Consider the following 17,288-nt stretch of genomic DNA (forward strand, 5'->3'; position numbering starts at 1 on the left):
CGGGGTACAGTCCATTCCACCTAGTCTATGGGTCTGAAGCCGTCCTGCCAATTGAAGCATTAGTGCCAACATTCAGAAGGCAAACCTTTGACCCAGTCGAGAATGAGGAAGGTCTGAGCGTCTCCCTAGACCTGGTCGAAGAAAGCCGAGACACGGCACGGCTTAACTTGGCAGTATATCAAAATCGAATGAGAAGAGCATACAACCGAAGGGTCCACAAAAGAGACTTAAGAGTAGGAGATCTAGTCCTAAGAAAGTCAGCCGCCACCAACAAAGGAAACATCCATGGCAAAATGACGGCCAACTGGGAAGGACCCTACAAAGTGGTTGAAGAAATGAGGCCGGGTACATACCGGCTGACAGACATGGAGGGAGTGCCTCTAATGAGCCACTGGAACACCGACAATCTTAGAAAATACTTCGTATAGCGGCGGAGGTGTCCAAGACCGCTGTGGGCACCCCAACGCTTGATTATATCCAATGAAGAATGTTCCAAGTTTTCTATAAAAATGAAGTGTCCCTCCCATAGTCATACCAAGATATTTACAACAGCAGTCAAAACGTAAACTCGATCACCTCGGCCAAAGCCGGGGGTGACGAGGGAAACGCGACTTGCCCCACAGCAGTTGATCAAACATGCTTAGGAACGTATGAGTACGGTTGAGAAACGCAAATCGGACAGCTCGGCAAGGCCGAGAGTGAAAGAGGAAGCGATCAACACGTCTACAGATACGAACGCTGTCGCGCCATAACCCCGATTGCCTCGGCCAGACCGAGAGTTACGGGGACACAACGACCGATACGCTAACATGTCCACAGCGGCGGTTGGGAAACGCAAATCTGACTGCCTCGGGCGGTGGAGGAAGCGACCGACCCGCCAACATGTTTAAAAACGTTAAGTATAGTTGAGATACGCATTCTAACTGCCTCAGCCAAGCCGAAGGTAGAAACGAAAGAAAAAGCGCTTAATTAATAACGAAGGAAGACAACTCAGACAAAAATGAGAAAAAGACCTCGGCCAAGCCAGAGGCAAAATAAACAAACTCTTACTGAAAATGTTTACAGGAAATACAAGGAAGAAGTCGACGGCCGTCCCCATAGAGATAGCCTAAACACTACCTACCAAAGTTTACAAAAAAGAAGGAACAGCAAAAGGGTACAGACATAAGACATGAAGTGCCAAAAGATGGCAGGGAGGAAAGACTTAATAATTGGCCCCCGAACAGCTGAAGCTATCCGAGATGCCGGGTGAACCTGGTGACGACCGCCCATCTCCCTATGCCTGTTGCTGCCCGCCACCGGCGACATCAGCAACATCATCTTTGGTGGGCGACCCAGAATCTGACTTGGCAGCTTCCTCTTCAGCTGCCTTTAACTTCTCAACTTCCTCCCTTGCCGCCTTCGCCTTTTCAGCAAGGGCCGCCTTCTCCGCAGCCTCCTCTTTCTCCTTCTTCACCTTTGCCTCCTCCGCAGCCTTCTCCTCCGCGGCCTTCGCCTTAGCATCAAGCTTATCATCAAACAACTCGTCAAATCTTTGCCACGGGAAGGAGCCTTCAGGAAAGAGCTCTCCGATCACTTCCCTGGCAGCTTCTTCGGCCAGGTCCCGGTATTGGGCGCACATGTTAGGGAGGACGACGCTTTGGAGCGTCTCAATGTCCTCCTCCCTCTGGGTGAGGATTGCCTTTGTGTTCCTGTGTGACTTCGACTGAAGCCGATACATAGACTTCCATTCTTCCCTCTTTTTAACAGTGAAGTCGAAGGCAGCCTGAAGCTTGTCACGCTCCTCCAGCAGCTTAGCGGCATCAGCCTCCGCAGCCTCAACCTTAGCTCTCTCAGCAAGAACCGCCTTTTCAGCGTCCTCCCTAAGTTTTCGCTCAGCAAGGACCGCCTTTTCAGCCTCAACCTTGGCCCTCTCAGCTTCCTTCTTCGCGGCGGCGAGCTCAAGCTGAGCCGCTCAAGGCGAGGGGCGACTTCGGCCATGACCTTTTCTTGCTCCATAATATGAGCACCGGCCATATCAGCCCACTTCGCCAGCATCTTTCTAATCTGGGCGGGGGAAGGCTTCGGGGAGGAGGAGACGATAGCGGCATCTTTATCACCCGTCTGCGCAGGTCGCTTGTCAATACGCCGTTCAGTAGGACCGGTAGACGGCGGCGGTTGATCTACAAAAAATTCGGATAAAGCATCCATGTCAACGTTCATTGACATGCCGGATAACTTTGTCATCGGAACGCCTAATGAACCAGGCTAAATCCCGACCACGGGTTAGATCTGTACCAGGCTTGGCCTTCTTGGCCGGAGGACCCATTTCTTTCTTTGGCCTCGGTAGCGATGCAGTGAGTAGTAGCGGCAACAACAGTCTCTTTTTTCTTACGTAAGAGAGGAGATTCCTCTGCCACGGTGACCTCCTCATCGGTAATATCGACGACCACCACCGTCTCCTTTTGGACTGCAGGGATTGGAGGTGGAACTGAAGTTGACGCCGTCGTCGCTGAAGACGTTGCTTTTCGCTTTCGGCGCGGCACGTTCACGGAACCTTCGCTCGGGCCGCCGTCACATCTAGGGCCTTCAATCGCGATCCATGAGGTCGTTTGGCGCTGGTCTGCGATCATGTGTATCGGCCTTCGGATGCAACTCAACAACTTTCTTGTCCTTGTCAAGTCCCATCCTCTTGAGGATTTCCTCAGACAGATCCGGGCCAAAACGGTCTGTAAAAGAAACGAAGCAAGAGTTAAATAAAAGAAATAAATCAAAGTTCAAAAACAGAAACATTAAAAGCAGAGATGGGCCTCACACCGACCCCACTTACCCTGTTCGAGGGCCAGTATGAGGCCGACGTGGCAGAGCGGCTCATCTTGAAGAATGATCTGCATCGGGGGCATCCATCCCTTCGGCGTCCCATCCTTCTCAGCCTCAAACAGCTTCATTGCCCGCCGTTCGTCCGCATTAAGATGGACCTTCAAGGCGTCCATCTTAAGCTTATGCCGGGAGACATATTTCTCACGCTCCCCTTTGCTCTCGCACCGCAAATTGACGCGGTGCTGGAAGGACTGAGGCAGTGGATAATCCCCTAGAACCTCAACATATACCCACCGTGGCTTCCAGTCCTTGCAGGAAGTAAGCTTGGAGACGGTGATATAACCTGGCTCGGTCTGTATGCTATACCACCCCTTGCCACCTTGGACATTCAGTCGAAGGTGATGAAGCCGGCGGAATAGGTTCACCGTTGGGGCCTCCCCCTTAAACTGGCATAGCCACACAAAGGCAACAATCGTCCTGATGGCCAACGGATGCGGTGTGCCACGGCGACGTTCATTGCTTTAATTATGGCGACAACGTATGCATTGAGAGGAAAACCGGAGCCCGTACTCCAGGTGTCTCATGTATTCGCCGATACAACCCGGGGGAGGGCAACAGACGGCCTGACCCTCTTTAGGAATAACAATCCTATACTCCCTGCCGAAGGAGAAATGATGTTCGAAAAATTCAGCACCAGAACAACTGGCGAACTTGTTGGTCCAAGCACGATCAGGGCCGATCTTACAGGCGTCGCCGTGATCCAAGAGATGCGGCCCCTCCTCATCGGAATGAGCCCTTTCCTCATCATCACCATCATCATCAACATCATCACCGTCATCATCACCATCATCATCATCCGAGAAATCCTCCAAATACTGATCGTCAACCTCAGGAGAAGGAGACACTGGGGCCCGGACCTTATCGGGATGGCGGTCGCACCTCCCCTCTTCATCAAGGCGCGACGGGGAACCCCCCGGCGCAGGATTACTAGGTCCGGCATCAGCAGAAGACATGACAACGAATATTTAACAAGAAAAAAGATTGAAGAATTTGTTTGATTACCTTGGAAGGAAATGTTACACCGAGTAACGCTTCGAGAAATTAGAAAGAGAAAGGAACTCTGCAAAAGAAAAGCTTAACAAGAGAAAATTTTTTGAAAATAAATGCGGAAGGCCAAAATGAGGGGCTAACTGCCCTATTTATAGAGCAAAGCCCACTCAATCGGACCAATCAGAGCAAAGCCCATGAGGCGTCAACCAATCAACGCCGAGCTACGTGTCAAGCATGCAGCCATGGAATGTCAATCGACAAACAGTTACAAAACTTCTTCAACACGCTCCTTGACAGAATGCCAATCGACGTATCTTCTTCAAACACGATCCTTGGTATCTACTTGCAAAACGGCCCGCTGACTCAACCAAGCTTGGCAGCACCGGCTGGGGGCAATCAAAAACACACGGCACTCACAACCTCGATCTCGGCCAGCGCCACTTTCTTTTCCACATTTGATGCCCTTTACACATCCATGTGGAGGGGGATACTGATGCGGCCTAAGCGAACCAAGCCGAGGAAGAAGAAGCGGGGCGTAAATTTTTACTTACGCAGAATACGCTCAACACTCATCGAAGGTCCATACCACGGCATAGACTACGCTGGGGGCAAATTGATGGGGCATATTCTGCACCCGCTGACCGAGTCAACATATTGAGCAAGGTCAAAGATATCCAAAGCAAATCAACACCTTGGACATCTTAGCCGACGCAGCCTGTCGGCCCGTCACTTGGGTCTCGGCCATGCAACTAGCCAGCCGGGATACACATCCGCGTACTCACATCCAAGACCCCTCGGCATGGAGTCAACAGGGCCCGCCGGCCTGCCATGGGTCCCTCGGCCGAGGGTAGATCAGTCTTTCCACCTGCTCTGCCACTTGGCCACTACGTGACAAAAGGTGAAAGTCTATAAATACTCCTCAACCCTCATTGAGGAAAGGATCCGCAAATAATCAATTAAACATACTAATCTGGTATAAACTCCCTTATCTCTCTACAATATACTTTGTGCCAAGTAACACACAACTTAATCCCTTTGAGTTTACTGACTTGAGCGTCGGAGTGAGTTCGCTCGGTACCAAGCCGAGCTCTCAGTTTGTTCATTGTTTCAGGAGAGGCCGAAAGGAAGAGTCAAGCAAAGTCATCATTCTACAAGCTTACGTGGTAACAAATCTGCTCTGGAACTACACCCGGAACACCCCTTAACCACCATCACCACCTACATCACACCGACGCCATATCTACCGTGTTAGCCGCCGTCGTTGTTGCAGGATGTAGCATCTTCGAATGGATGACGCCGAGTATATGGCCGATGAATATGATATGGAAGAAATCGCTGATGATATGCAAGAAGATTTTCGCGACAGAGATGGCGTTTCGGATTCAGATAATGACGAATATGATTTTATGGTTAGTTGTTTTGATTGTTGTAATTTTGCTTTTTTTTTTTTTTTTTTTCATTTTAACCGTAAATTCGTGTTTTTGGTTTACTTTCAATTTTAAATTAGTGTGTTTGTTCTGATTTTCAGTGTAAATTCGAGTTTTGGTATGATTTTAGTATCAAAAGGTATGAGTTAATGGTTTGTTAATTTGATTGTTATAATTTGAAGTGTAAATTTTTGTTTTTATTTTGAGTTTTGAGTTTTGGTAGATGAATTTGGTTATTTTTGAATTGTTTATGATTGAAGGATGATAGACGGGCGAATACTACAGCTATGCAGACTAAATGTGGAAGAGATATTCAAGGAATTTCTTGGGAAAGGCTTAGTGTTACCCGAGAAAAGTATCGCGAAACGAGGATTGAGCAATATAAGAACTATGAAAATGTTTCGAATTCTGGTAAAGTTTCGGAGAAAGTATAATGGTTTTGATTTTACTGGTATTAATAGATAACAATTGACTAATACTCCCCATAATGGAAATTAATCACGAAGGGAGTAACAATCACCCATTCACAATGAAGATAATTAATAAGATTTGGTTACATTAATGTTCTGCCCAAGTTATCCTCTGACAGGTTGAACCTTTCTGTTTCTTTTTTTTTTTTTAATGAGAAAAAGGAGGCCGAAGCCGATTATATAGCTATGGATCGAGTAACACTCATTCCTTGAACATCCCGAGCCATCACGTCGTCTTGGATCCCGTGTGGAGGGATGTTAAGCTCATGGTCACCAAAAGGAAATGTCAATGTCATCTTCGATAGTTTGTCCACGCTGAAATTAGCTTCGCGATAGACGTGTCGAATCAAATATTGCCCACCTTACAACAGCCGCTTACAATCCTTGATAAGAGGCTCGTAAAATAGATTATCAATCATCCCCTTTTATTGATGAGGTTTACTACCACTTGTGAGTCGGACTCAATGATAAGTTGTTCCACGCCTATCATGCGTGCCAAATTTAGACCAAACCACACTCCACGTAGCTCGGCTAACATCACTGTAGAATGTCCAAGATTTATCACGAAGCCAAATATCCAATTTCCGCTATTATTTCGAAATATTCCGCCTGCACCCGTTGGACCAGGATTACTTTTAGAGCATCCGTCAACATTCAGGATTACCTTTATATAAGCTGGCCCACTTATATTTTTCAACTAAGTCTATGAATTTTACAATAAATTTTACTCTGCACTTACTCTTTGGTTTCTATGAATGTTCAGGTAGCATTGTCAACAAGAAGTTCAGGTCCTCTTAAATGATTAAGTGTCCGCGACAATATTACTTCCTCCAGCAACTCTATAGATCTCTGCAAAGTAACCAAATCAATTGTACAAGTGCCACACATAGTAGTCGTGCAGGGTTCAAATTTCACTGAAAAAATAAATAAGTTCTTAAATTTACATCTATTAAAACATTTTATGTCAATCTAATTTATTTTTCAAATATGTGACATATGATAAAGTGAGGCAATTCGACTACACACTTAAAATGTGAATTAGTTAACTATAATAATGCAAAGGACGCTGGTAACCCCGTTACACACGACTACCTTATGGTACTATAAATATTGTTTCCGACTCAAGCGAAAATTATAACGAGCCAAAAAATAATTAAATAACCAAACCGCGAGCTTGTATTTCTAGATAAAGTACTAATTAAAAAGTAAAAACAGTTTAAAAAATGTTCTTAGTAAAGGTAACTCAAAAAAAAAAAAAATATTGCTTCTTTGGCTAACACTTCGTCGAACATGTTGATCAGGTTACTCGAAGAATCGCAAAACTGATAGACTCCGAAGACTGTGTGTATTCCAATTTTAGCATGTAGAAAAATGCGCAACAATTTCCTTTTAATAAAATTTATTTATAATCGAAATTAGTACCTTATACGATATGCGCAACAATTTCCTTTTAAGAAAGAGCATTTGAGTTTTAGGTGTGGCAATTTCAACGTTTAACTGTTTGACGACATTATTATGGAACTTTAAAAGGGTTGTTTTTGAGTATCTACAATTTGTCCCTGCTTCATTCAATCAAGCACAACAAGGCATCTATGCCCATATCCCATAATTCCCAAACTGCTTTCAGTGAAGCAAAATTAAAGGTTATAGGAGTAGTAAAGACGATTTATTGATTTGTAAACTCGCTTTTCTCCTCAAATTAACAGGAAAAAAAGCATCACAACAATGAAGTACTATGCATGCCAACACAGCTGAGTAGAGCATCTGCAACCCCAGTAACCCTCATCTCAAAAGCATAAATTTGAACCAGCTATTAGATTGGCATACGACATTTGATGAATAGAGACATTACGATCATAATTTTTCCAATGTGAATGCTTCGAAATCAATCAAACACACAAATCAATGGTCCCCTAAATGAAAATTCCTTTTTTTCCTCTAACAGATTAAAAATTCATTCTTCTCTTAATGATTTATAACCATATTGGTCCGTTGGTCCCAAAATAATGCCTAACCGGCTAACCCACTTATGTTTTACAGCACAAAATGAACGGATATGTTTTTCTTTCAGCAATTGTCCCAACACATGACTATGCACATTCAACCCTCACAACCACCAAAAAGTAGCAAAAAGCATAATTGAGCATAAAACATTATCATGAGAACGGCCAGCCAATGTTCGTGAGCTTAACTGCGAAAGTCATAAACGGAGTTTGAAACCCGTTAACATTAATTAAAGTTGCCATTATAAGATCCCTTAATAAAATATATAAACAAGTTAGAGTAGCTTACTGTTCAACGATGAAAGCGAAAATCTGATCATTATTGACCCGAGAAACATTAAGCTTTCGAAGCGACCCATAGCTTCGAGTAATAAGCAATCGGAGCATCCGATCAACGTTCTCGGGTTGACAAACACTGCTCCACTCATCAATATCAATCTCTTGCCAACAATAAGGTCCCTGAACTGCTTTTCCCCATGACTTACAAACTCTAGGTATTACTGTTAATATATCTTCCAAAGGCAATTTCTTGAAAATAATTCCCAATGCATCTGGTATCATCTCATCCCATTGTCTATAATCACTTCCCCCTTCTTCTCCCATATATATTTACCTTCAGAAATACGCAAACAAACCGAAAACTCACAATTAATACAATAATACACTAAAGTTACAGTATTTTTCATCTGGGTAGTCTTAATTATTGCTACCATATTGAAATATGCTCCATTCGTCTCAATCATTTATTTACATTTAATCGTATTTAATCAATGGTAAACAAATGGCTGACACGGAGGGAGTAAAAACCTGTAATTACTACACTAAAGTTACTCTTTTTCATCTGGGTAGTCTTAATTCTTGCTATAATATTGAAATATACTCACTCCATCTCAAACTCTCAATCATTTATCCACATTTTATCATATTTTTAATCAAATTGGTAAACAAATGATTGGTAAATTAGGTAATTTTAACAACACTTTTTTTTAGCAAATTAAGGTGAAAAGATTCCAACTTTACAATCTAAACCTCAAATAATTGATGTAACACATTAGATCCTCAAATTATTCACTAAACCCATCAATAAAAATCCAAAAATTCACTAATTTAACTAAAAAATGTGATCTAAACTTCACATTTTACACCTTTTTGCAATAATTTCCAACAAATTAAGCAAAACAAGAACCAAAATGCACATTAAAAAGCTAAAAACATGAACATAAAATCAACAAAAAGATAGTTTTTTGTTAATTAAAAACAAGCATACCTTAAAGATAGATTTTTGTTAATTAAAAACTTTCAGGTATTCGTTCCTGGAAAGTTTGAAACTTTTAGCCCGGACATGAAGAGGGAACATCGAATTATAAAAAAATTTCAAAACACATTACAACTGATAGCCCTCACAATTTTGATCAATTAAAAATCTCAAATAACAAATTCTAGAAAATTAGATTAGAAATTAATCTCTCTTATTCTCCAATTAATTTTCCATTTTAATCAAAGTTGTAATCTTTCTTCCAAATTAATGTAATTCATCTTTAGTTTATTTAAGTTTTACAATTATCAATAGTTTACATTTACATTAGTGGGTATGTAACACATGGACTTTGTATATTACTAATACTATTTTAATAAAATATGCATTCATTTTACATGACGCCACTAATCGATTTACATTTTCGCAAAAATAAAATAAAATGGTGGATGCCGCGTGCGAAGCCGCGGCTCATTTCAACTAGTGTCAATCAAACGAAATCTCAGGTAAAATACGGTACGCGATCGGCCATACATACATGCAACAGCTAGTCTTGCTATAGATGGATATATTCGTCTATAGTTAAAGACGGGTCAAATAGTTTGAAAGTGGTGACATTTTTGGTCCCAACCACCCCACTTGTTGCTTGTCCTATTAGGAATATAATATTATATTTGGCTCATTTTTAGTTATAGATGGATATGTGCCGTCTATAATGAGATTTTGTGTACATGCAAATTCAATGACAAAAAAGTCCGTCTTAAGTTTTCCCACTTGTAAAGCTGCAATTGCCATTTGCTTTGTACAACTCTTTATTAATCATATTTGGCGTGATTCACATTTGATTAGACAAACGAAATGCAATTTTTAATTTCATATACAGCAAGTCTTGCGATGAGGTTACTTTTGCAAAATGTCACCCATTTAAGATGAAAATGTAACCATTTTAAGGTAAATAATTTTTAAAGCTATAATAGTTTGTCATTAAAATGGTAACATTTTGTAGTTAAAATGGCGACATTTGGCCCGTCTTCAGCTGAAGACCAAATATGGCTGCCATCAATGAGAATTTGTGTTTCACATAATAGGTTACTTTTGCGGTAGAATGAGCACAAAATCTCACTTTAAACGGAGTGGGTCACAGCGAATTCGTTAAGTAGGCTATACTCGACCGGGTGGATCGTCGAGTGCTTTTAGACAGGCTACTGTTTTGGGTGCACTCGGTCGAGTTGTGAGGTACTCGGTTGGGTAGGGTGTACTCGGCCACCATCACTACACCAGGTACTCGACTGAGTATCCGGTCTAACGGGTTATTTTCCGTGGTTTTGATTAAGTTGACGAGAGAATATAAATAACGTGGTTTAGTGACTTCTAATCAGTTTCTAAACATTTTTTCAAAAACCTAAACTACGTTACTATTTCTCTAATCATCCTTATCATTTCCAAGCTTCGGGTGAATCGGTTGCGAGTTCTAGCATCTCTACTTCTGTGTCATCGCAGTAGTAAGTGTCTTTTATTCGATTATTGATTCGTTATTGTTGTACTAAGTTAAGCAATCCTAATTTGGGTTGATTGGGGAAAAGGACTGTTTAGTGATGGATTGTGATGTACTATTGTTTGATTATCCTTGTTAGGTGACGATTTCGTAGAAGAACAATTCTAGCCGTGTTGTGTTGATTTCAGAATTTTGCGAATAAGGTAGAAATTGCTTACTCAGTCTTTTTGTACGATTGATTTCAAGTATTGTGATATTGTGTGATTACTTGTTGTGATAGTATTGTGGAGATTGGTTGTTATTGGTATTTTTGGTATTGATTGTGAAGCCATTGTCGGGAGATGATCTTTACCCCCACGTTCGCCCCTTGTGGCTCCCGTCACAAGGGGGATGTGCATATTAATGATCTGGGATCGCTTGTTGCGATGAGCGGGACTTAGGTGGCAAGGCTGCTGTGACACACCCATATACCAAGGAGCCTTAACAAGACCTTCCCTAGCATATAAGGGCATCATCATCTCGGTTACCCGAGGAAAGCAATTATCAAAAGTCGATAAAAGAACATTTATATTTATTACAAGTCATCTAACCAAAACTATTGATACAAAAGATACAACTCAACATCCTTATGTGAACTATCTCTGACGTAACTTGTGAAAGACCCATCCCCGTCAAGACTCCACCTATCATCCAAGACCTCACCTGAAAGACCGACTGCTCACCATAAGGGATCACGGCAGACACAACAGAACAAACAAAGACAAACCACACAAGGTCAGCAACTGAGGCAACACAAAAACAACAACCACAGACACTACACAAGTACACAAAACACACACACGCCACATCTCCGATCAATCACCGTCACCGACTGTCCACTGGACCAGCCCTGCCAGTGGGGGACCGCAGCCGTTCCCACTTAAGCCCCGCTCATCATACCGAGCGATAACCCTATCCCATTAATGTGCACATCCCCTCCTGTGGAGGGTTTCAAGGAGGGCGAAACTAGGGCGTGAAGCCACTCCCACAAGTGACTCCACTCAGCCGAGGACGCACAACCATAAACAATCAATCACATCCAGCTGCATCACAACAACAACCAACGAAATAACACAACACCAACCGATTACTATAACTAATCAACCACACTGGCACTACAACCAAAACATATCAAAAGACACTCTAGACAACCAACAGTACTGAGTAGGCGAACCTACCTTTAGCCAACCGCAGCAATTTCTTGTTCAATCACATGACATCAACCAAGCAAGCAAAACCCCTATACAAACAGTATAAACACCTATTACTATTGCTACCACCCTACAATAAACAACAACGACAAAGATGATGATGATGACATACCTACGCATCGCATATCGGCGTCAAGACCGCTACCCGACTTAAGCAACCTATCCCCAAGGCACAAGCATCCTCAAAGGCCCCCATGGAAGGAATTATGGTGAAAGAAATGAGGTGAGGCGACATCTAGGTCTGAAAGAAGAAGGCGAAAATGATTTGCGATTCTATCAAAACACGATTATAAACCCTCGCTGTAAAGACGCTACTCGATCGAGTAACCAACCTACTCGATCGAGTGGCCTCTACTCGATTGAGTACCCAAACTACTCGATCGAGTAGCCTCGACTAGATCGAGTACCACTCATCCCAAGGCCTATCACAACACGAGGCAACTCTTGAACGGGTTCCCAAAGGCTACCCCATGCCCCTAAGGTCGGTCAACGTTGGTCAACGAGTCCCTAAAAGGACGGGTATTACAGTCTTCCCCCCTTAAAAAGAACTTCGTCCCCGAAGTTCGACTCATCCTCCCCCAAACCACACGACAAGAAACCAAGGTCGACTCCACCATTTACCAGACACAAGTCAGCAACTCTCTAGAAGTATTATCCCACTACGTATGTCCATCAAACATCATCATCGTTAATTTCCCAACACACACCACCTGCTCAAGTCTCGAAGAACCACTACTTGAATTACGGAACACACAACATGCACCAACTCGACTATCGCTTATACTATTACACCAAATTATGCCGACATACATAAACGCAATTACCAGACTATGCTATCACTGGCCAACAATTACCAACACAAAACATGCAACACAACGGTCCTATCATAGATTCACAACAATGTATGACTCATAGCCGCACGACGCAAAACCACTGATGACGACCCCGCTACTGCTCATGGCATCATATTCTCATGATAACATAACGAATGATTACTAAAGGTAAGGTATAACGACATGTCATCTTGTTCGACAATTATTCACTCCCACTCAATTATACAGTTTCCACAACAAAACTATTAAAACAATTATAAACTCGTACTTGAAATGTAACAGAGATATTATAAAACATCACAAACATACGGCAAAATTGTTATAATTACGACATTTTCTCTTTGCGACATTACTCTTCCCCTCTAAAAAGGAACTTCGTCCCCGAAGTTCACCATCGAAAGACTTCCCTGTCCCGTAACCCGACACTTATTGCATTTGTCGACATTACTCCTAAACCACCATTAACATTGATTCATATACACATGCTACTTTACTATCGGACACTACGTGTTCACAACCCACACAAACGTAAACCATTGAAACTACATATTACTTCACGGACACATATATTTACATATATATCTTGTGACAACTAGAAACCTCTCCACAATTTGATATTATACAACCACTCTGAAGAAGTGGAAATATTATAAACATATTACTTGATTAGCGAAGACAGATGGTACGCGCATAAAAAAAAAATTACATGGTAACATAAATGTTACTAAGACCGCGTGAATTGCTCAAGTCCCAATCCACCCATGGCATCCGACACCACATAACCATTACCCATAAGCTATAGATATGTACGTATGCAAAAATGAGCGTAAACAACATCACTTGCATGCCAAATTCCCGTAACGGTATGTGCCATCGTCCCGTCACACCTATATCTCACAAAACTTCATTTATAACGCAAGCACATGTCAAAACATAACTAATAATGCGACCAAAACATGTTACCAATTTTCAACAACCATGACTAATATCGAAACATCCAAAAATAAAAGCATTCAAACAATTTAATTTTCGAAAAGTGCCTGTAACAGTGACACTCGATCGAGTTGGTCAGGCACTCGATCTAGCTGGCCCCACTCGATCGAGTATCTTAGCTACTCGATCGAGTAGCCCGAGACCAGAATACCCCTCCAATAGACACACTTGCAGCTACTCGATCGAGTGAGGGGATCTCGATCGAGTTGCTATAGGTCTAGAATTTCCCAGAAATCCAAATACAAGACATATGATCACATAACCACGAGTCGAGATAATAACCCAACCACAAATCCTGTAAAACAAGTCCAAAATAAGCAAGTACGGCGTTATGGCCACCGATACAACCAAGTTCGAAAAGAAAGTACCAACCGAAACAAACTAATATCCATCATCAACTACAAACATAACTGAAAGAAAGGGAGTATCACTCCTGCTGCTGCTGCTCGTCCATCACGTCATCCTCTTCTCCACCACCTCCCAAAGTGCCTGCTCCTAACGCACCAAGACCCGCATCACCACCGGCTCCAGCATCTGGTCTCACATACCAAGGGGTCAAACCACTGCAAGGGTATAACTGAGGTGCTCCCCATGTAGACATATCCACCCCGTAGGAGTGGAAAACCCCGCTGCTGTCCCCGACTCCCCTCCACCAAAACGGATGAGGTCCCGAGGTCCCAATACCTTGAACATATGCCATCTCATGCATGTTCCGGAGCGTCAAGGTAGTGGACATTCTCTCGACAAGGTAGCTCTCACGCGTCTCCGGGGTATCAAAAGAAGGGTAACCATGAAACAGATATTGTGGTGGTACCGGCTGCTATGACTGAGTCTTGGCCACTCTCTCTCGCACTCGGCGTGGCCCTCTCCCAATCCTAGGTCGATCCTTCTCAGCCCTTACGTTCTCCCCCTTCCTTAGCTCAGGCATGACTCGGAGGATCTCCGGGTCGATGAAGTACGTCTGCCTCGCAGGACGCGCATCCCCCTCCTCCTTCTCGTCAGAATCGGCAGATATAACTGCCGCAGGTAAAGGCTCTGTCAGTGGGAGGTGCTCAGGAGCTGGTATCCTCATCCAACTCATGCCCCACACCCTCCACGCTAAATTGCCATCCTCCAAGGTTCTCAACCATTTCAGGTCGAGGAAGTAGGCTCTGTCCAAGGTAGGTACCGGGGTGGCTAAAGGGGTGTAGGCCGGGGAAGCCTCAAAGGAAGTTAGCTTCTCAGCTAAATGTGTGGCAATGGCACCACAACTCAGGATCCTAGTGTCAGACGAGGCCATCAAAGCTAGACTGGCACACACTATGGCGGGAGCACTAAAGGTCACTCTCTCAGTCCACTCAGGGTTAAGATACGCCATCAGAAGCATCAACTCATGTGAGTTCAACTTACTCACATCCGATCTCTCGTAGAGGAGGCACGAGTGCACGACAAAGCACAAAGAATGATTTTCAAAGTGACATGTTGCACATCATTGATCAACATGTTACTAGCAGTGGGAGCTGATTTTCTGGTGATACAAGGCATAAGACTGCTAACCCCACACTCGGTCGGTATGTCACGAAGGGCTCCCTTGGCAGGCTTAGCCAAGCAAAGGTGAGAAGCAAACATGTCCATGGTCAAGAAAAAGCTGGTATTCATGAGGCGGAACTCCACAGTTTGTTCCACCGGCTCGTATTTAAACGAGCTCATGAACTCGAGGGTCAGAAAGGCATATGAATGCTTTCGTAGGCGATAAAGTCCGGTCAACCCCAAGGTCTCAAAGATGTGCCTGACATCAGTCTCAATACCCATATCATCCAAGAGGGTCGTGTCAATGCAGCGGGTCGGTCTCATCTTACGAGTCTGTAAAGCCACAAACTTCTTTCTTTGTGTGAACTCCACAAATACCACGGACGGGTATTCGAGTACTGCCGGATCTACCGGTCCACTCCCCTCCCCAATTTCGGGCTTAGAAGCCCTACCCCTCTTACTCTGTCTGGTTCCTACTCTCGATCTCGGCATCTGTTTCAGCATACAAATTCAAATATACTACCATATATACACGAAAAAAATACAAAGCATACATGTTTGATCATAAAAGAATCATCTAAGTACACACTATCACCAACAAATCCAAAATTACAAGAAAAATTCTCACTTCTTAGAAGTCAGACGGTCTCTACAGCTGTAAATTTTTTAACATATTTAGCATGAATTAACTTAGCCACTACTACTTTTAGGACTCAAACCTTCAAAACATATTCATATACAACCCAAGTTCACAATAACATGAGACGAATTTCAGTTTGGGGCACTTTTAAGACGGAGTTTTAAGACAAATTTTGGGGTGAAAATCACAAAAATCGACTCTATACATGATATATATAACATATGTTACTCAATTTTTATCCTCTTTCGTACAATAGACAACCAAAAATCAATTCAATTTCTCAAACCCTAAAATTTTCGGTCCATATAATCATTCAATTTGATTCGATTTTTGCATAATTAACAACAATACTCATCAAAGGAAAGCATCTAGATCCTATTGCAACAATTAGAAGCAAGTTTTAACCCATGTAAATCGATTTTTCAACATTTTCCATCATCCTATACGATTCTAATTAATTAAAAACATCAAAATAGAGTGAGCATTCATACCTTAATCAATTAGGAAGTAAAAAGAACGAATTTAAGGAAGAAAATCACCAAGTTGAAGCACCACAAACAACAAGAGTCAAGGGGTTTGAGAGGGACTTGGGAATTAGGGTTTGCGGAAATAAGGAAGCAATAAGAGAATGAACAAAAGAAAGGGTTTATATACCCGCAAATTTCGAGTACTGTAGCACTTACTCGATCGAGTAAGTATGGTACTCAATCGAGTGGCCTCCACACGATCGAGTTGGAGCTACTCGGTCGAGTTTCCGTAGGGAATTCCAACTTTCTCGACGTTATAGCTTCCTAACTAGATCGAATAAGGTCTACTCGGTCTAGTAGGCACTTGTACTCAGTCAAGCAAGGCTAGATACACGGTCAGAAATATGAGATTAATGAAAGTTCCCTGCAAAACAGCAACGCGTGACGGTTCCAAAATAACTTTGGAAACCGTCACAGATTATTATACTCATTCATGTCGTATTACTAATACACGAGCTCAACACGTATATCCTTGCAAAGACATTACTCCACTAAACACATACGTTTTATTTTATGACAACCGTTAACCAATTAAATGTTTAATCTCTTAGTTTTATCACACACATTTCCACACATATCCTCCTATTTCTACTCATACAACTGATATGGACAAGAGTTGGCCGTCACAAATCCAATCAAACACATTTATAATACTCAAAATACAACTAGTTAGCGGTAAGTCGAGGTCGATCCATGGGACGGTGTGCTTTGGGTTCTAAGTCTATCTATCTCAATTTGTGCTAGTGTCACAATTGATGGGGTTTGTAGTTGTATTCTAAACTAGTGAAAGGAACAAAGTAAAGCAAACAATGAACTAGGAAATGTAAACAAATGACTAAAAGCACTAGGATGTCATGGGTTCATAAGGGATTCATGGGAGTTGATCATACAAACCTGTTTCCTACTAGATGCAAGCAATTATTGTTGTGATAGATCGAGTTGGTTTATATCTTACAATCCTAGGAAGGTTTGGGTCCCAGAGCCAAATCGATTAGATTGTACAACACCTACAAGTCGACTTAATCCTCCCTATCCAA

At 42.5% G+C, this 17,288-nt stretch overlaps 1 protein-coding gene across 1 annotated transcript; it reads right to left on the minus strand.

The window, feature by feature from the left end:
• Positions 1–6,505: 6,505 nt before the first annotated feature.
• LOC141587936 (F-box protein FBW2-like) lies at positions 6,506–8,352 on the minus strand. The gene is made up of 3 exons (XM_074409400.1): positions 8,039–8,352; positions 7,169–7,292; positions 6,506–6,595 (listed from the first exon to the last, which is right to left on the minus strand). Exons 1-3 carry the CDS (start codon positions 8,350–8,352, stop codon positions 6,506–6,508), a joined length of 528 nt encoding a protein of 175 aa, XP_074265501.1.
• Positions 8,353–17,288: the final 8,936 nt, after the last annotated feature.

Source organism: Silene latifolia, chromosome 6 (genome assembly GCF_048544455.1).
Source record: "Silene latifolia isolate original U9 population chromosome 6, ASM4854445v1, whole genome shotgun sequence".
NCBI lineage: Eukaryota > Viridiplantae > Streptophyta > Magnoliopsida > Caryophyllales > Caryophyllaceae > Silene > Silene latifolia.